Source organism: Manis javanica, chromosome 15 (genome assembly GCF_040802235.1).
Source record: "Manis javanica isolate MJ-LG chromosome 15, MJ_LKY, whole genome shotgun sequence".
Taxonomy (NCBI): Eukaryota; Metazoa; Chordata; class Mammalia; order Pholidota; family Manidae; genus Manis; species Manis javanica.
In genome coordinates, this window is record NC_133170.1 from 77345045 (window position 1) to 77365097 (window position 20053).

At 50.1% G+C, this 20053-nt stretch overlaps 1 protein-coding gene and 1 long non-coding RNA gene across 2 annotated transcripts; one reads left to right on the forward strand and one right to left on the reverse strand.

Moving 5' to 3' along the window:
• The first annotated feature begins 333 nt into the window (after nt 1–333).
• On the forward strand, nt 334–7045 carry ISCU (iron-sulfur cluster assembly enzyme). Its single transcript, XM_017652985.3, has 5 exons — nt 334–490; nt 2076–2189; nt 3054–3164; nt 4918–4996; nt 6537–7045. Exons 1-5 carry the CDS (start codon nt 377–379, stop codon nt 6620–6622), a joined length of 504 nt encoding a protein of 167 aa, XP_017508474.1. The 5' UTR covers nt 334–376; the 3' UTR covers nt 6623–7045.
• Nucleotides 7046–7189: 144 nt separating this feature from the next.
• On the reverse strand, nt 7190–18188 carry LOC118969689 (uncharacterized). Its single transcript, XR_005057561.2, has 3 exons — nt 17075–18188; nt 15091–15317; nt 7190–10736 (listed from the first exon to the last, which is right to left on the reverse strand). It is a non-coding gene; the product is annotated as an uncharacterized lncRNA (long non-coding RNA).
• Between the last annotated feature and the right edge of the window lie 1865 nt (nt 18189–20053).

Here is a 20053-nt window from a genome sequence, read left to right on the forward strand (position 1 = left end):
GAGTCTGTCTGGGCAACCTTGGATAAACGACTAAACTTGCGGAACCTGAACACCTAAATTGCAAAATAGAGTTAAGAAAGGTGGACTGGATGATCCTCTCCGCCGCATTCCAGGGAGCTTTAAGAACGTAAACTTGGGTCCCGCACTCCAGCCTGAAATCTTCAAATCCAGTAGCCAGCACAGAGGACAAGCGTCCGAGCGACTTTAACACCTTTATGCTCCCCGGCCTGCCTTTCAGACGGGCGAGGTCAAGGCGGGGCCACAGCACAGACACGTGCTCGGGGCGGGCGAGCGCAGGCGCAAAGTCGCGGTGACGCAACAGGAGCACCCTTCCGCTCGGCTTCGCTCTCTGTCTGCGCAGGCGCCTGCCCGCGAGATGGCGGCGGTTAGAGCTGGCCGTCTGAGGCGGGCGGCCTCTGCCCTACTCCTCAGGACCCCGCGCCTGCCGGTCCGCGAGCTTTCCGCTCCGGCCCGACTCTACCACAAGAAGGTAGGGGGGGCAAGGAGGTGCTCGGGACCGTACCGGCCGGGCTGGAGAGAGTACAAGACCGTCGAGGGGACCGAGGCGTGTCGTTCCGGAGAAGGTCCAGCCTAGGGAGGAGTGGTCGCGGGGTTCTGCGCCTCCTGGGGAGAGCCCAGTGCCACCAGGAGTAGGGGTGGCCCCCAGCCCTCTGTGTAGGGACCGCCCGCTCGCGCGACTCTCGGCTAACTTTCCCTTACTACGCAGTGACACGAATTGCGCCAGAAATAGATTTACAGCTGTCATCCATCGGCCACTTCCCGTGGGCCCCGCCGCTGGCTGCGATTTCATACATCCCTGACTTTTAAATTTCCTAACAACCCAGGAAGAAGGGTCCTGTTATGACCTCCCAGCCTGATCAGAGACAGACACACACAGAGGGACGGGGGCTCCGGCTTCAACCAGGTCACTGCTTTGGCCAAGTGACCTTGGGCAAGTCACTGCCATGTTGTGGACCTGTTTCCCCATTTGTAAGATGGTGTGTTAGCAGTCCTCTGTAAGAGATGATGCTTGTGGAGTCCTCGGCATGGTGCCGAGCACATGGAGAGCTTACGGCACAGCTACCGTTGTTGGATTGGAACCAGTCATGTCTTTATTTTTGTTTGGGTTTTTGGCGGGGGCAGGATGCGGTATGGATTGATGTGTAGTTTGCAGCCCTTGCCTTCCGGGGACGTAAAGTCCCCTATTCTTGAGACTCTCACTCGGGAAATGACTAATTAAAGAATGCGGTAAATTAACATGGGGCAAAAATCCAGATTGGATATTATCTTGTAGATGCTTGGGGGGCTTGCAGTCAAAATCCTTGGTGGGATAGGTGGGGAAAGAGGACTGGATGATTGGGATACTTAAGGCTAACTGGTAAACAAACCTCAAGGTTATTAAAGCCTTGTGTGTGCCAATATGCATAGATATCTATTCTGTTCTCGCTTCAGCTTTTTTGCCAGGGACTCCACTCCCCCTCCGGGGGTATGTTTGTTGACATTACACGCTCGATGAACGTGGGCTAGCAGCCACTCAGCCACTAGGGTGCGCTGGTGCACCACGTTTTTTCAGAGCCCAAAAATACAATAACATCATACACAAATGGACACATTGCATAGCATTGTTTCTCCTGTAACAGTCTTCTAGAGGTTTCTGGGAAACAGTACAATTTCTGGACCATACTTACTTTTAGAATTTTTGAACAGTAATCATTGTCCTTTGAGAATGGATTTTATTTGGAAGTAACAGAAATGCTGCTTGAGCCCAAATCTGGTGACTTAGGTGGGTAAAGGTCAAGTAATTATTTGTGGTTAAAAACCCTATGGAATTGAGACATGAGTTTGCTGATTTTTCTCCAGTGTCTCAAATCTCTGAAGGTAATTCGAGATCAGATGAGAAAAAGATTGTGGGTCACAAATGGTTATTGGCATGACTGTAAGCCTTTCCATCCAGGCGAGATTTGGTATTTAGGGATTGGCTGCCTTACTCAGTTTGAAGACATGAAGAAACTTATCACATCAGAGAGACCAACGCCAAACAGTGGTCATAATTTTTGTTAATCCTCTCATTTCAGGTTGTTGATCATTATGAAAACCCTAGAAATGTGGGGTCCCTTGATAAGACATCTAAAAATGTTGGAACTGGATTGGTGGGAGCTCCAGCATGTGGTGACGTAATGAAATTACAGGTATGAATTGTATTCATGTTTGGGGTACTGATGGGGTACCTTAACTAATACAGTGCTTCGTAGTTTACAAATCATTTGTGCATACAGCATTTCATTTGATCTCCATCCTGACTGCCGTGAGATGGGATGAGTCACTGCTACACATTATCAGAGCAGGGACTAAATCCTTGTTCTCCCAGTACAGTCTGCTGACCCTTTCTGAAGCAGCAGTTGATCTCACTTTTCTATTTACTGTATCAGCGTAAATTCCAACTTCGGCAAGGTAAAAGGTTTTCAAATTTTACTGATCAAAGGAAAACCATAACCATTCAGTTAGCAATCCCAGTGAGACAGGAAATGCAATAAATCAAACCGTCCCCAAACTGGAGACAACATGAAAGTAGAGACTGGCACTCTGGGTAAACTGTAGCTTTAGCCACATCTGCTTCACAGTGGTGGGTGGGAACCTTACCAAAGATCTCGTGCCTATCTCGAAAAACAAAAACAGGCAAGAGGGAGCCACTCGAGGTAGTTTGGTGCAAAGAAAAACACATTAACCAGAGACCTTAATTGCAGATTCCCTATTTAAAGCTGCATATTGACCCAGCAGCCAGGAGCTGACTTTCATAGCCAAAGCTGTCTAGGGTTGCAAAAACAAAACAAAAACTGGGGAGGGGGCACATTTTCAGCTGAATTTTACCAGCTAAGCCTATATAATTCCATATAGTTGCTTCTACGTTTACCTTTTCATCATTAAAACAAAGAAAGCTCAGTAATTCCTGCCAAAACTTGAAGTGTAGAAAGCGAGACCAAAGCTCTTGGAGAGAACACCAGTGAACCTCCATGAGCGGTGCCTAGAATCACTGCTTACCTCCTCTTTTCTAGATTCAAGTGGATGACAAGGGGAAGATTGTGGATGCCAGGTTTAAAACATTTGGCTGTGGTTCTGCAATTGCCTCCAGCTCATTAGCCACGGAATGGGTAAAAGGGAAGACGGTAAGGCTGCCTGCAAATTGGACGGAATTAAATTACTTTCCCCACAATCCTGGCTCTTGGTTAAGGGAAGGGTCTGGTTAGTGAAAAAAAGTAACTGTGATTTTTTTCAAAATATTCTACGTGTTTTCTTTTTAATTTTGCTTACCCAGATTTTCATTAAATTCTTCTCCACATTGGGAATTATGAATAATTTTATTAAGTGTTTTTTCATGTTTGGGTTTTTTGTTGAGCATTTTTATTTGTTTGGGGGTTTTGGTGATATTTTGTTGGTATTTTGTTTTGTTTTAAATATAAGAAAGAACCTTGCCTCTCCATCTAACAAAATAGAATGGAAAAGAAATCTTTTGGCTTTCTCCAAGGTTGCTGATACAATTTCTTAGGAATCTAAGTCAGATGACGGGGTCTTGTATAGTGGTCTGTTTTCTTGTTTAGTTCCTCCGATCTTGTTTCAAGGAGGATTGCAGGTGGCATACAAGGATTCATGAAATAAAAACTAGCCTGTGCTAAAAGAGGAATCAGAGATCAAACACATTGAGAGTGGGGGCAAAGTGAACAAATAAATCAGAACAGTGAGCCAGGAGGCTGGTCAGCAGGTCCCCTGAGATTGGAGGTAAGAAAAGCTGGAGCATCTTTTCCATCCTTTTCTCTGCCAAAACCTTTTTCCCCAGCAGCTGCAGAGGTAAGAAGTCCCAAGCCCAGAGACGAGCTGGACTTTCTGAAATCCAGACGCCATCAAAACCTTAGAAAAGCCAAACTGCAGGCTGCTCGTCTTTGCAGCCCCAGGGACAAGTACAGGGTGTGAGTCACGTAGGCGCGTGCTTGGGCCGCTGGGCAGTTCTGCAGCGAAGTGGTATGCCAGGCCACATGCCACCTGCTTCCCGTGGCTTGGGGCGTCTGGCTGGCAAGCTCCTCTGGGTTGAGGAAGCACAGACCTAACCTGTGTGGGCGGGAGGTGGATCTGAAGTGATTAACTGTCAAGAACTGTCCTCAGGGAAAGGGGAAGTGAGCAAGCAAGGCACCTGTGTCCCCAGGGCCTGGCCCTTCGGGTGCCGTGAGTTGTGCTCGGAAAGCGTGGGAGGAGAGTCTTTCTTTAACCTTGAGATCCTCTCATCTGAGTTTCCAGGAACAGGACTTAAGCATAATTCAGTGGAGTTGGCAGGACTGGGCAACAGGAACAGGTGGGGAAAGCTGGCTGTCCTGCCTGTGACCAAACCCCAGGCATCCTTCTCAGTCTGTTTGGAGACAGATTCTCCTTTCAGCAGAGGATGAGCCCAAGAACTCTCAGCCCAAGAGCTGTCTCTGCCCCAGCCACAGCACTTCAGTGGCACTGGCATGTTTGCCACCTCCGTCCTCCCTGACACCATGCAACACTTAAGTAGAAGGGATTTATTCTCAGCATTTGGTATAAGGACATCAGAGAGGCTGATACTCACAAAACCAACATAGGAAATCACTGCTTAGAGACTTGTGTTGCTGGCCTAAAGCAGATCCCTAAGAAACTTCTCACAGGTTCTGCTCCTGGCTTATAGCAGCGTCTTTGCTGGCCTTGCTCACCAAACCAAGCAATGCAGAGGTTATACTTGTCCTTGAGAATCCCAGCTGCAGCCTTGACATGCAGGCAGAGTCCTTTGTTTAGGGTTATTAAAGGAAATGGCCCCCCGCCGTGCTGTCCTGGGGCCTCCTTGGCCTGCCTGCCTTATTGTGGGGCCCTGAAGTAGAGCAGCACTAAAGGCGCTTGTCTTTCCCATATCAGGTGGAGGAAGCCTTGACCATCAGAAACACGGATATCGCCAAGGAGCTCTGCCTGCCCCCTGTGAAACTGCACTGCTCCAGTAAGTCTCTGCTCTCCAGAGCGCCAGCAAGCCTAGACATGCGGGAGTCGTTCTGTAATGGCACCAGCTGGCTTTTGTGACAGTACTGCCGAGTCCTTTCTGGTCATGGAGTCCGTCTTTATAGCCCACCGAGGGTCAGAGCCCATGGTCCCAGCCATCTCCAGGAGAGTCTTACAGGCATTGGTATGTGCTGGGCAGCGTGCTGAGCACGTCATGGCACCATTTCTAAACCTCAGAAACATCCCCTAGTCCACAGAGGGTGTCATTACTTCTCCCCTTACAGGTGAGGATGCTGGGGCTCAGATTAGACCACCTCAGTCACACAACTCCTAAGTGGGAGATCCAGGATCTAAGCACCATCTTTGACTCCATGCTGTTCCTACCCTAAGTCAGGACCAGTAAAGGAGAAAATTCAGCTTTCACCATAATCCGGTTTGTGGTGTGTTTCATCACTTCCTTTCCAGATGCTGTTACTATCGGGGCCTGCATCTGTGCATATGGAATGACTAAGCCCACTTGTGTAAAATTCCCCTCGACACTGTCCTAAGAAAAAGCCCAGATGCCTTAGACTTATACTTGGCTTTCTACTTCAGTCTTCTGTCTTAAATCCAAAGCTTTTTCCATCTTTTCTCAACCTTCTAGGGGAAGGAGGGACAGAGAAACAATAGCCTAAGCATATTGATGGAGGTTTACTAACCAAATTAGTTAAAAATGAACAGAGAGCTAGGCCTCTTGCCAGGGTAAGACTCACAGAAAAACTGAGTGCTGGGGCAGGGACACACTAACACAGTCTTCAGGAAGTCTGCTAAGACCAGAGTTCTTTCCACTTGAGCTGGGATTTCAAGTACCCATGAGTAAAGGCCATAGCTTATAAACATTTTCATATGGTTTCAGAAAAACCAGCCTTTTCATTAGGCCTTCTTGGGATACTGAAACTTTCAGCCAATACTCTCTACTGTTTCCTTACTTTCCACTGTCATTTCAGCTCTCTTGATTTTTATTTTTTCCCATAGCCTCACTTTAATATCAACTCCAGAATCAAAATTTTCAAACTTGGGATCACTAGAGAATGATGTGGCAGATGCCATCCCATCAACAAATTGACATGACCTAAGTTATTCCAGCTAGCTTAACCAGCATCCACTACATTTATTCCTGACTTGAATGTGAGCTGACAAGAACATCTGTTGTATCCCTTATGTGTCAAAAACTTTGTGTAAGTCCTCACACCACCCCAGCAAGAAAAGCATCATTGTCCCAGTTTTACAGAAGAGAAGGTGGATTCTAAGAGGCTAAGGAACTTACCTAGAGTCCCAGGTGTTTAAAACCCCATCTGTCTCCATAGCCACCATGCAGGCGTAACTAGCTCAGGAAACAGCTGGCTGGCTCTCCCAGCCAGCTTCTCAGCCCCAGCCCCCTAGCCAGGGGACTCCGTTAAGCCCCTTCCAGCACCGCTGCCCTCCAGCTCCTGAAGATACCATACCTAAGACAATTACTGTAGATGCTAGAAACTTAGGCTGTCTCTTTCCATTACTTACAGTGCTGGCTGAAGATGCAATCAAGGCCGCCCTGGCTGATTACAAACTGAAACAAGAACCCAAGAAAGGAGAGGCGGAGAAGAAATGAGTCCTCGGCGAAGCCTAAGCAGGTCATGTCAGCTGTTTGCCTGCCCACAGCGCAATCACCATAGATTTTCACAGGCCCTTCACGCTACAGTAACAGACTAGGAGACACATGTGTGCTGTTCACACTGTGACTCTAATATGAGCAAAATACACAGTTTAATTGTGCTGAATCTTATGGCTTCCTTCAGCCCATTCTGTCGCCTTCACCAGTTCATGTATATTTTGAATTGTGGTCTCAAAACTGAAATCACTCATGAAGTGTCAGGTTTTGGTAGTTCATGAAGAGCACAAATACCTAATTTTACCTGAATCTGTTTTGGGGAAGACTACCAAAAGAATGCCTTGGTCTATTTGATAGAACCAGTTACTGTACATAGGACAGATTTGCATATATATATAATAAAAGAATGTTTTTCTCTGGTAAGCTTTGTCTTGGGTCCCTCACTCAGCTGGAAGTGCCCGGAGCCCCTGGGGTTCCCAGGTGCTGGACCGTGATGACACATGCTCCTTTCTGAGCAAACTGGGAGTAAAAACTAGTGCAGAGGTGTTTGCAAAGTCAAGCAAGCGCACATCATGCTTTAGGAAACCAGGGTGAAGGTGAAGGGAGATGGCCACCCCTTTTCCTTATTCTTCACGCAGGAACAGACTGCAACTCCCAGTGAGTCCAGAGGGTTCTTGTTAATTCCACTGGTCTGTGAAATCCTGAAATCTGAGAAACGCTGGCTTAGACAATACCCTGAGCTTCAGACCAAACAGAGAAAGAGCACCTGGGGCATGGTAAAGAATGGAGATGTCTAGGCCTGGGGTTCTTCTTTGGGTCTGGCCTGGTGGCTCCAGTGCCCCTGACTTTGATAGCCATGCGGGTGGTTTTGCCCGGTGGTGGATGGGCCAGCCATAGGGAACAAACTTCTGTCCATTCTCTGTCCTCACAGGTGTGACATTTAAGTAGTTCATTTGAACTATCTAAGTGTGCAGTGACCTGAAGTTTAAAAAACATTCCACGCCTGGCTCAGGCATGAATCACAGACATTCTACACTGTCCTAACTCCCATGTGTCCTCGGGGTTGACCAGCAGGGCGTACCATCCAAGGACCCACAGTCCTGCACCAGCTAAAATCAACTTAAGGAGGCCCATTTTCTAGAGAGAACATGATCTTGAAATACAAGCTTAAAGTCTCCAGTCTCCAAAATCTTCAGAAGTCGGATGTGTTTGCTTTTTTCTGATTTTTTTTTGTTCAGCCATGGACTGGCTGTCTCTTCCCTTAAATATACCTCCTTTGTTACAAAATTAAGACAGAAATTCCAAGTTCTGGGGAAGGGCACAGGACTTCAAAGGCCATTCTTCTGCAGCCTGTGGAGAGGGTGACAGAGCCGGGCCTTTATATAAGAAATCTCAAATCAGAGCCGCCAGGTAGAACCATGTCAAATTGTTCTGTGTGGCCTGTTGTATTTAATTCACAGTGCCCGAAGTGGGGCTCGTCTTTCTCTTCTTTATTACATGTGGCAACACTGCAATTACCCACTACTTTCCTTTGTAATTTTTTAAATGAGGCATTTGTGTCTTGGTTAGCATCCTCTGAGAGCTGAAACTGAAGTTCTACATACACATCAGAAGCTGCTAGTGAACAGCCACAGCAATATTACCAGAATAGCCTGAACCTCAAAACATGGTTGTATAGTTAAAAAGAATGTTTTTTAACTTAAATTTTCTCAAACAAATCTAGTTTTAACCACATGAGGGCATCATGTGCCCTTCAGTGAGCTTAAGTCTAGGGATTCTTGCAGCCTCCAGTGGGTCTTCACCATCTCTAGGCAGAATAACCTCTTCCGTGGGAGATTTGACATAGAAGGTCTAAGGGTCCCGTGCTCTGTGCCAAGCCCTTATAATGACACCTCTGAGGTGGACATTTCAAACAAAGAAACTGGCTCAAGATCAACTGGCTGTCAAGCCAACTAGCTTGGCTGGGTGACCCCAAGTCCATGCTGCTTCCTCATTTCCTTCGGGAGGACACCCCAAGGATCCCAGCACACACCAGAGGCTCACCTTTGTTTCAAGCACTGGCGTGAAGGAGGGGAACCAACACGGCATGAGCCCCAGTTCCTTCATCATGCCGACGTGCCACCAAGCCTGGTAGCCCTCACTCTGGCTGTGCGTCAGAGTCACCTGGGAGCCCAATTTAATCCTGATGCCTGATTAAATCTGATATCCTGGGGTGGGGCCTGGGCACGAGTGTTTTTAAAGCTCCCCCAGAGTTTCCTGTGTGCACGCAGGGTGAGAACCACTGTACACTTTGCAGAGCCATCTGCCAAAATTATTTCAGTGGATGCCCACAGTCCTGTGAGAAGTGGCACTTCCCATTTCCAAAAGAGCTCTCCCACCCCTTTCTCTCTGCCTTAGTCCAGGCCTCCACCATCTTTCTCCCAGCCTCCCCACTGGTCTCGATGCCTCCAGCCTCACTGCTGGGATCCATTCCCCACATGACTGCCAGAAAGTCTTTCTAAACAAAACTCCGACCGTGTCACTACTCTTTAAACCTATCCCTGGCCCCCTGTTGTGCTTCAGACAAATTCCAAACTTCCCACTACACTGATGGCTTTGCTCCAGCCACACTGAACCTCACCTGTCCGCCTTCGCTCATGCAGTTCCTCCTGCCAAGGAATGCCCTCACTGGCATCTTCCCTTAATCTACACTCAGCCAGAGAGCCTCATGTCAGGCATCACCTCTTCTGGGAAGCCTCCCCTGATTCCCTCAGGCTGCCCCTCTCTGCTCCCACAATCCCCTCTGCTTCCCTAATCACATACATATGAGCAGCGTTGTAATTTGCTGTTTTCTTGTCTTTCTGTATCATTACTCAAAGACTTTTTTTTAAATCACTTTTTGTCTCAATTTTAAATAGATAACGTTTTTTTTTTTTAATTCAAGCACCATGAAATGGAACAGAGTGACATACAAAGTTCCTTCCTAATTCTCCAGTCTCCCTCCTCAGAGGCAATCTCTGATACTCATTTCTTAGGTGTCCTACCAGAAATTTTCTAGGCATATCCAAGCACACATGTTTAAATAGACCATCCCCTTTTTTCTCTTTTTTACAGATGACAGCATACACACGTACTCTGCATCTTTATTTTCCTCTTAGCCATATATCTGGAGGTCATTCCACATCAGTTCCTATAGACCTGCCTTATTCTTATTAACAACTACACAGCTTCCCATATGTGATGGTCTGTAATTCATTCTTCTATTAATAATTGTGTGGGTTTCCATGGCAGGGTCTTATTTATGGGACCCAGCATCTGGTACAGTTCTTAACTTACTAGGGCCTCCATGAATGCTCATCGAGTGGATGGATGGATGGACGGATGGATGAATTGGTGGGTGAGTCGGGGCGTGGGTAGATTAGTAGGTTTGTGGATAAGTGGATAGGTAGATGGGTGAGTGGGTGGAGGGCTGGAGGGAGCACAGAGGCTCAGAGCGGTGAAGTGACTTGCCCCAGATGACACAGCTTGGGAGTGGGAGTTTGAGCTCCACTGAGGTCCTCTGCCTCTCTCCCACCTTCAAAGCATCAAACCACAGCTCCGACCACATCTCTAATTTAACCTTTCCTAATATTCCTGGATCTTGGGACCACATCAAAATGCAGTTTTAGAATCTCACACTGTCTTGTCAGAACAAGATGTTTCTACCACAGAGTGTTCTTTAAAAGCCAAGCAAATGAGAGGCACCTCTTTAGGACCCTTGAACTTGAGGCAGGTGTGCAGACTCTGTGTCCATCCTCATGACAGGACAGAAGACTTCTAGATCCCACTGAACCTTGGTAGAGTTAGGGGCCCCTGCAGATAAGATCCAGCCCCAGCCAGAAGATGGATGTGGAGCACACCCCTCATCAGTGGCTCTTCCTCACTGTCTGCTTGATGTCTTCACCCTCCAAGATGATATCAGCCAATGCACAAAAAGCCACCTCCCCAGAGAAGAGCCATCACCACACAGGGAGACAACAGCAGGACAGAGCAGAGTAAGCCTGAAGCACTGGAATCAGGGTGGGTTCAAATGCCGGCTACCACTGTGCAACCTTCAGCAAGAGACTTCAACAACCACAAGCCTCGGTTTATTCATCTGCAAAGGGGAAATGACAACAGTACCTACCTGGTCGGGCTGACTTGATAATTAAATGAGACAATGCACATAAAGCATGTAGTTGTGGTGGCTACCATGATTACATGTGACATGTCAGTCCTGATACCAGGCACAACTGCTAGGTGTTTGATATAGATCAGCTCTTTTACTCCTCACAGGAATGCTGAGGTGCTACCATTATCCCATTTTACAGAAGAAAAGAGTGAAAGGTAAAGTGGTATCTCCAAGATCACACAGCCAAAAAGTGGTGGAGGCTGGGGATTCAAGCCCAAGGGTCTGATCCGGAACCCGAGAGTCTGCCTGCCACCGCTCTAGTCTAGTCTCTCTACTGCTACTGTCATTGTTACTATTCGCACTGGTATTATTAGCATTACTAATAGTTACTGTTATTGTTGCTACTAATACTACCCCTATTACTATTTTTAAAGTACTATAACCTCAAGGCTTCCAACCTGTGGTGTGTTCGCCAGGGGACCAGCCCTCACAGTGAGGCCTCCAAAAGTATGCAAGGCTATGGTCTGGCTGCAGCAGGGCACGAGACACACATATGTGATTCTCTCACATGTGGCTTATTGGACATTTTCACTGTACAGTGCTTGGCCAGCCACAGGGCACAGCTATTCCCCAGATCCAGCCTCAAAGCCCACCGCCACCATCCCCACCCAGCTATCTTTGGAAATGTGATGTTAGACACTCCAGCCCTGGCTTCACCCAGTTCCCAGAATAACTCCAAAAGGGCCCCTGTGTGAGGACAACCCTCATTGCCTTGGAGCTGCTGGAACAAAAAGATTTCCAGAGAACTCCCATCCTGCCCCTGGGGCCTCTGGCAGATGGGCCAGAGTAAGCCCCAGTGGGGAAACTGGGCTGCACTCCACCCCCGCCCCAAACCCTCCCACCACACAGAGTCCTGGGTCACTGGCCCCTTTGAGCAGGACCACAGGACATTAGGGAACAACCTTGGATGGGGACTTGGGGACCTGGGTTCTGATCCCAGCTCTGCCATTTCTGTATGTGACCTTTAAGCAGATACTTAACCTCTCTGAGCCTTGATTTCCCTTTCTGAAAAATCAGCAGAATGCTAGCTCCTAAGTCAGAGAATTGTTGTGAAGATTAAATGAATTACTACACATAAAGTAATAAAAGCACAGAACCAGGCATGTAGTAATCACTCAATAAATGTTAACTATCATCATCGTGATAACCATCACCACTGTCATCAAAATTGTCACCGCCACCTTCATCACTATCATGGACATCATTGTCATCGCATCACCGCCATCCCCCTTGTCACCAACAATATCATCATCACCCCATCCCCAGCATCACCCCCATCCCCACCATCACCCCCATCCCCATCCCCACCATCATCACCCCCATCCCCACCATCACCACCATCATCACCCCCCTCCCCACCACCCCCATCATCATCCCATCCCCATCATCACCCCTATCCCCACCACCCCCATCATCACCCCCATCCCCATCATCACCCCCATCACCACCATCATTACTCCCATCCCCATCACCACCGTCATCACCCCCATCCCCACTGTCCCCATCATCACCCCCATCCCCACCATCACCACCACCAGTGATGATGATGACAGTGCTGCTGTTGATGGGGATGGTGGGGATGAGGGTGATGGTGATGATGGGGATGGTGGTGATGATGGGGATGGGGTGATGATGGGGATGGGGGTGATGATGGGGATGGGGTGATGATGGGGATGGGTGATGATGGGGATGGGGGTGATGATGGGGATGGGGTGATGATGGGGATGGGTGATGATGGGGATGGGGGTGATGATGGGGATGGGGATGATGATGGTGGTAATTATGGGGATGGGGTGGGGTCGTGATGGTGGTGGTGATGGGGATGGTGGGGATGGGGGTGATGATGGGGATGGGGGTGATGATGGTGGTAATTATGGGGATGTGGTGGGGTGGTGATGGTGGTGGTGATGGGGATGGGGATGGTGGGGATGGGGGTGATGATGGTGGTAATTATGGGGATGTGGTGGGGTGGTGATGGTGGTGGTGATGGGGATGGGGATGGTGGGGATGGGGGTGATGATGGGGATGGGGTGATGATGGGGATGGGGGTGATGAGATGGTGGTGGTGATGCTGTGGATGAGGGTGATGCTGGTGGTGATGATGGGGATGGTGGTTATGAGATGGTAGTGGTGATGTTGGGGATGGGGGTGATGGTGATGAGATGGCTATAGACTAAGTTGTGTGGCTCCAAAATTCATATGTTGACGCCCTAGCCCTCAATGTGACTGTATTTGAAGGTAGGGTCTTTAGGAAGCAATTAAGGCTAAATGAGGTCCTAAGGGTGGGGCCGTATAAGAAGGGGTCTCTCCACACTTGCTCAGAGAAGAGGCCATGTAAGGACAAAGCAGCCATCCACAGGCCAGGAAGAGTGCTGTCTCCAGAAGTCAGCTGTACTGGAACCTTGATCTTGGACTTGCTAGCTTGCAGAGCTTTGAGAAAATTAACATTTATTATTTAAGTCCCAGAATCTCGTGTTTTGTTTTGGCGGCCCAAGAAGACTGATACATGCCCCACCACCATCAGCACCATAATTGTTACAGGTCTGATTCCCTGGAAAGCCGACTGTGAAACGGAACTGAGCACACACAGCCTTTATTCAGGACTGAGCCTGGGATCACCACCTGCGGAAGGGCAGTTAAGGAAGCAGGCCTGGGCAGAGGGAGGAAATGGACATTCAGCCCCGGTAAAAGTCTCCCCGGCCCCGTGAAGAGCCTTAAATCTGATAGGTCCCCAGAGATGTCTTCCTTGCCCCTGTCACTCGCAACCTCTAAAACTTTCAGCAATGTTAGGTTTGAGACTTCATCTTCCCACATGCTCTCCAAAGGAGATCTGCACTTTACAAGAAGAGGGCCAAGGGCCCTGCTCACCACCAGTGAATAAATCATTCATGGTGGAATTCCAGGCATCTGAGGAGCTTGCTATCTGGGGAGCTGCTCACACTGTCCCATCTGCCCTTCAGCCCCAGAATCTTGCTCATTTTCCCACAACAGCAGGGTCCCTGGGGACCATCTCCCTTCACACGGGCACTCATCTATTCCAACCCCCGAGGCTCGGGACAGCACGGCCCTGCGTCCTGGTAAGCCTTCCTGGACAGCCAGCAGTATCGGAGTCTCCTCTTGACCTTTCCCACTCGTTTCTTTAGGGAGCTGGACTGAAGGACAATCTGCTCGTGTGAGTGAGTCCTTTTCTGGCTGAGCTAATGGAGCTGAGGGACTCGGGGAGAAAGCCTGGGTCAGGGCCTGCACGGGGTGGCCACAGGCAAGTGCGGGCCTGTCTCATTTGTCCCTCACTTAGATAACCTCAAAGGGGCTATTGCAGGATGAAATGAGATCACATGGGCCAAGTGCCCGGGACAGCTGTGCATACAGTAGGTGCTTATTAAATGCTCATTCAGCCACAGGGCAGAAGGAGTCAGGAGGCAGATCAAGCCCCTGATTTATGCCAAGAAAGAGCTTCCCATCAAACCTCTCTCTGGCCTCCAAGGCCCTGCCAACCTTTCCCCTCACTCTGCCCACTCCAGTCCCATTGGCCTCCCTGCTGTCTGATTCACCAAGCTCACTCCCACCCCAGGGCCTTTGCACATGCTGACCGTCTGCTGAGAGCCCTCTTCCCCAGAGCTTCACAAGGCAGCCTCCTTCATTAGGTCCCACCGTAAATGTTGTCTCCCCAGACAGGCCTGCCCATCCACCCTGGCTTAAGTATAAAGCCACACCTACTCACTAGGCCATCACACTGTTCATATTCTTCACAGCACAATACCCTCTGGATTTATCTTCTCAGGAACAGCGTGTCTGACGATTCACCATTAAATCTCTGATGCCTAGAATAGTACTGCACACAATACAGAAGGTGCTTTTCAAGGCTCGCTCTGGCCACAGGCTCTGGTAAAAACTAGGAGACCAGACACCCTTCCTTACTCCCTGGGCAAACCTTTCTCCATTTCTGTATTTGTAGTTTCTCTGTCTGCAAAATGAAGGGATTGGACCCGATGAATCCTTACTCCTTTCCAGCTCAAACAAAAAGATTCCACAAACTTGGACAACTTCTTATTTTAGCCAACAGCCAGCTCATGCCAGAATGTGATTCATCTCTGCCGATTTTGCCTAGCAACCAGCCCTTGTCCCCACACTCCAAACCAACTCCCCCCCAAAAAAATGCCTCCCCACCACACACCACCCAGCCTCCCTCCACCTCCTCCCCTGGCATCCCGGAAAAGAATGCAAGCCTTCACGCCCCCCACTAGCCCCACCCCCCACCCAACCACCCCCTGCCACCCACCTCTGTCTGCCACCAGCATTTTAACACAACCTCAGAATGTCTCGGTCTATGTCTGGAAGAGGTGGGAGGGGGTGCTTTCCCTTTACCCCCCGGGGACTAGTACAGGAAACAGCAGCAGAAGTCCAGCCGGCAGGAAGTGCTGACCCAGCACGGGGAGATCATTTCTATTCCGACGCCTCACCCTCCTCTGATGTCCAGCTCCTCGGGCTTTGAAAAGCTTCTGCGTCCTAGGGAGGGACAAAGAAGAGACGGGGGAAGTGAACAAGAGGGAAGGAGGCTCCATGCCTGACGCAGAACCAGCTCATTCCCACTGCCTGAGGGATGCTCTCCCCCAGCAGCCCACAGTGAGAAAAAGGACTGGGTCATCCTAGCAGACACTGGAAAGCATGTGATAAATTTCAGTATCCATTCCTGATACAACTCTTGGCAATCCAAGAATAGAAAGGAATTCCCTTAACGTGAAAAAGGACATTTACCAGAAAACTATAGTAAACACCATATTGTCCGGAAAACTTTGGAAGCATTTCCATTAAGATCAGGAACAAGGCAAGGATCCAGGATGTCCACTACTACCAACACCCCCACTATCTCCCCCATCACTTCTGCCGTCCTCACCTCCACCTCCATCACCTCCTCCACCATGTCCACCACCACCATCACTACCTCTACCACCAGCACCATCATCACCACCACCTCCACCAGGACCATCATCTCCAACTCCTCACCATCACCTCCACCACCACCATCACCACCTCCACAGCCATCTCTACTTCCACCGTCATGACCACCTCCATCACCATGTCTATCACCAATCAATACTAATCCCCGGGGGAGGGGACTTGGGCTGGAGACCTGTATTGGCCATTACTTTTCTGGATGGCTTTGGGTCTCACTTTCCCCATTTGTAGCTTGGGTGGTAGGACTGTATCAATTGTTTGCAAACTATGCTCCACTGAGCCCTAGGAGCCCCTGCAGGGGGGCAAACAGGTGCCTCTAGGTATCCCACCCCCTTTCAGGGAGGCAGCTCTGCTTTCATTCGGCTTAGGTTAAAAACCCTTGTAAGACTTTATCTAAACAAAAGACTCTCTAGCTCAAAAGAGGTGAAAACAGTACAAGTGGAGACTAAAGAAAGAAGCAGGTAATTCAGAGGAACTCCCTAAGGAAAAGTCCTCATCTCACCAGGAATCAGAGAACCACAACCAAAACAATGGAATACCACTTCTCACCTGTTTGACTAGAAAAAAGACTGAAAACCAAAGAGTCATCAAGGATATGGGGAAAAGGAACTCTTAGACCAAGATGGGAATGGAAAGAGATGATGCATTTTAGAAGTCATTTGGCAGCACATTTGAAAATGCTAGGCATGTACCCTTTGACCTAGCAATCCCACCAACTAGGACCTAGCACGCAGGACCATTCCCACATCTGCGGACACACACATGCAGGATGTCCTCAGAAACGTAATGGCAAGAGGGCCACCCAGCCCCATCTGTGACCTCTTCGTGGGCTTCCCTAGGACTTACTCCGGCCCCTACACTGGACTCAGAGGAACCCTGAACTGTCTCCATTCTAGGGACCCCCGAAGCCCAAGTGAGTGAAAGTCTAGGCTCACACCACAAACAGGTGACCTTCACGTGCAAGTCCATCACAACAGGGCTACCCCCTGGAGCTCGGAACTCCTTCCCCTCATGTGTGATGGACCACGAACCACAAGGAGGTCGAGCTCCCAGGCTAGACTTACAACCTGAGCCTCTTTCTTTTCCACTCACAGCTGTGTGACCATGACAAGTCACCTCACTTCAGTGGTGCCTCATTTGTCAACAACTTGCTGCGTGGGCATGGTTTCCTCATTAGCGAATTGAGGTTGATCAACTCCGCTCTGTAGCAGTTTTTCAAACAAGATCATTTATGTGACCAGCAAAGGGGGAGGACTGACTATGCTTCAGGCCCTGGACCCAAAGAAATTCTCTGAATATCCTCTTACTTGGCAGCAGCACCATCTCTTTAATCCTTCCACACCGATGGGCACACAGATGGTTTTCTTTTGTTCACTTCTAAACAACACTGGCACGAACATCCCTGTGGGTCCACCTCAGGGCCCACATACAGGTATTTCTGGAGAAATGTTCCAGAAAAAGTTTCTGGGGCAAAGGGCAAAGACATTTACAATATTGGGAGAATCTGCCATATGACTCTCCAGAAGGCCATTTATGCCTCACTCCAGTCTGCTCAAAACCAGACAGTGTGAAGATCAGATCTGGACAAAGACAAGATGTTTTTATCTAATGGGAGGTCATGGGAAAAATTCAAAAATGCTTCTGACTCCCCAATGGCTGACCCAGTCCTTCCAGCCAGAGATCTGCTTAGGCCAGCTGTGGGGAAAGCGGCCCTCGGGCCCTGCCTGTTCAACTCAGGTTAGGTAGCCGGAAGGATTTCCTGATAATGATGGTTGTTCAGAGGCTGAAGAGACGACTGGAGGTGCTGGGAGAATTCTTCTCGGCGTCTCTCAAGATGGGGGAGCTTGATCTCTCTGGGATGGGCTGAAGCAGGGAAAAGAAGCCAGGTTCTCCCAAGACCTTCTTACCCAAGAACTGAGTGGCTCCTTTTACTCAGGGGGAAACCACATCCTGCAGCCCCTTCCCAGGTGCTGAGCATGAGGCCTCACACGGAAGGAACACAGTCAGGAGCCCAGCTGGCTGAAATCCACAGCAAACCTCCTTCCCTTTGTCAGAAAGTCGGCTGAGGCCCAAAAAGGGCAAGCCAGGGAGGGGGCAGAGGCTCCAGACCCAGGGCCGCGGCCCGTGGGGCCCCCACCTCAGGGGCCCCCACCTCCACGTTCACGTCGGGAGAGCCCCAGGGCTGCGGGTTTGGCCTCCAGACCCAGCCTCTCTCAGCGTCTCCCCCCGTGCAGCATCCTGGGAGGACCGAGGATGCTGGAGTCGAACAGATTGGCTTGGTCATTCACCGGCCACGTGTTGCTGGGCTGGCCCCTTCCACACGCTGGGTAAATGGGATGAAGCCTGCCTCCTGGGTGGCGGTGCGACTCCGCAGCAAGCAGCTCTCCACGGGCGGGCGGGAGTCCCGGCCCCCCGGCCCCGCCCGGGCGCACGCATGCGCCGCGTGCGACCCGGAAGGACCCGCCTTTTGTTAAAGCCCTAGCTCTCTGCAGCCTTTCTCTTCCCTCCAAGGGGGGCTCAGCACTCTGGGGCTGTTAGACACCACTGCCGCCAAGTGGGGGGCCACCAGGAACTTTGGAGACACGGCCTCGGGCCCCTCTTCCCACCCATTAGCATGCATTCATGAACTCATTCATTCAGGAATAGGATTGCAAGTAGTGGTTACTGCACTGGCTATGGGCAAAGGCCCCAGGAGGTTCAAAGCCCAGCCCAGGCACTGTCTGGCTTTGTGACCTTGGGCAAGTCACTTGGACTCTCTGAGCTTCCCTGTCTTCCTCTATAGAAGGTGGATAATGTCTGTGACTCCCTCAGCCTTATGAGGACCCAATGTATAGAAACTGCTGTGTTACTGTGCCTGCTGCACAGTGGATGCTCAGGAAGTGATGAAAACAAGATGTAAACCCTGGGACAGCTAGACGTGGGAGATCTGGGGACTGAGGGGATTTCCCTCATATCACGACCTCCCCCAGGACAGGTACAGAGAAGCGGTCCCATGCCCCCAATGTCCCCCTTCCCCTCTGCTCCTCATTCAAGGAGCAGCTTGAAGGGAACAGGTCATTCCGCTTCGACATTCCTGGAGCACCTGCTGGGTACCCTGCTTGGTGCTGGACTCTGCCCCACAGGGCTTGGGGGCACAGCCTTGGCATCTCAGGGATCAGAACTGCCCGCGGCGCCCTGTTTGAAGCTTCCCAACAGCAAAAGTGACAAAGATAACCAGAAAAGCCAACAGAAATGGAGCTGTTTCTCCAACCCGGGCCCCACTTGAGGAGCCTTTTTGCACGTGAGCCTCGCAGCAGGACAGGATCTGTGGTTTCACAGGCGAAGTGCTGAGGCACCAAGAGGCGGCGGAGGCTGCCCACGGTCACGCGGCCTGGAAGTGGGATTTGAGCCCTGGGATTTGATCCCAAGTCCTCCAGGATGAAGGCACTGTATGACCTTCCCCCGGTGTCCCTCGAGGAGTCTCCTGCCCAGACTCTGTGCTGATACTGGGTTTGTTTTACAGCTGGGGGAGGGGAGATAGTCCAGGTCACCTGGCAACTGATCCAGGCTGGGTCTCTCCCACCTTTCCAGCCCACCCCCGAAATAGCCCTGGCGCCTGCCCGGATGGGTCCAGTCCCCAGGCTCCCCAACCCACGTCATCAGCCATGTCCCCAGCCACGTTCATGCAGACAGTGTCTAAGCCCTGGCTGGGGTCACCACACCCCAGAGGGAGACAGGGAACAGCTGCGCCATGACCCTTGGCCCCCCTGGGCGCCAAACCCCTGCACAGGGGTGAGTAGGGTGGGGCTGGGGGTCCTTTCCACCACCCAAAGGGCAGTGTGAGCCTGTCCTTTTCCCTGGTCACATCCCTCACCCTCTCCCTGGAGTTCACGGGACTTCCCTAGCTGCTGACATTGTTCTGGGTTCACCAACCCTTTTAGGACCCTCTGCCCTGCCTCCCAAGAAAAGACATTAAGACTCTAAAGTTTTAAGAATCTGAGAATCACTGATCTTAAGACTGTGAAGGTTCTAAACCTAGACCTGGAAAAAAGAGGTAATTAGAAGAACAACCAGACACTTAGAGACAAGTTTCCCCCTCTTCTCTTCTTCAGGTACGGCACTTCACAGTTTACAGCTCACGGAAGCTCACGTGTATTGAGTGCCCGTGGGGGCCTGGGGCAGGCGGGAGGGCTGTTCTAAGTACTGCAAGTAAATGAACTCACCTCTCACCGACCCTCTGAGGTAGGTACCAACATTATCCCCATTCCACAGATGAGGAAACTCAGGCCCAGAGTGGTTAAGTGATT

Excerpts from the sequence above, each read along its gene's own strand:
- ISCU (XM_017652985.3), top strand. The coding sequence starts at position 377 with ATGGCGGCGGTTAGAGCTGGCCGTCTGAGGCGGGCGGCCTCTGCCCTA. Across the intron at positions 491-2,075 it reads CCCGACTCTACCACAAGAAG|GTTGTTGATCATTATGAAAA; the intron begins GTAGGGGGGGCA and ends CTCTCATTTCAG. Across the intron at positions 3,165-4,917 it reads AATGGGTAAAAGGGAAGACG|GTGGAGGAAGCCTTGACCAT; the intron begins GTAAGGCTGCCT and ends TTCCCATATCAG.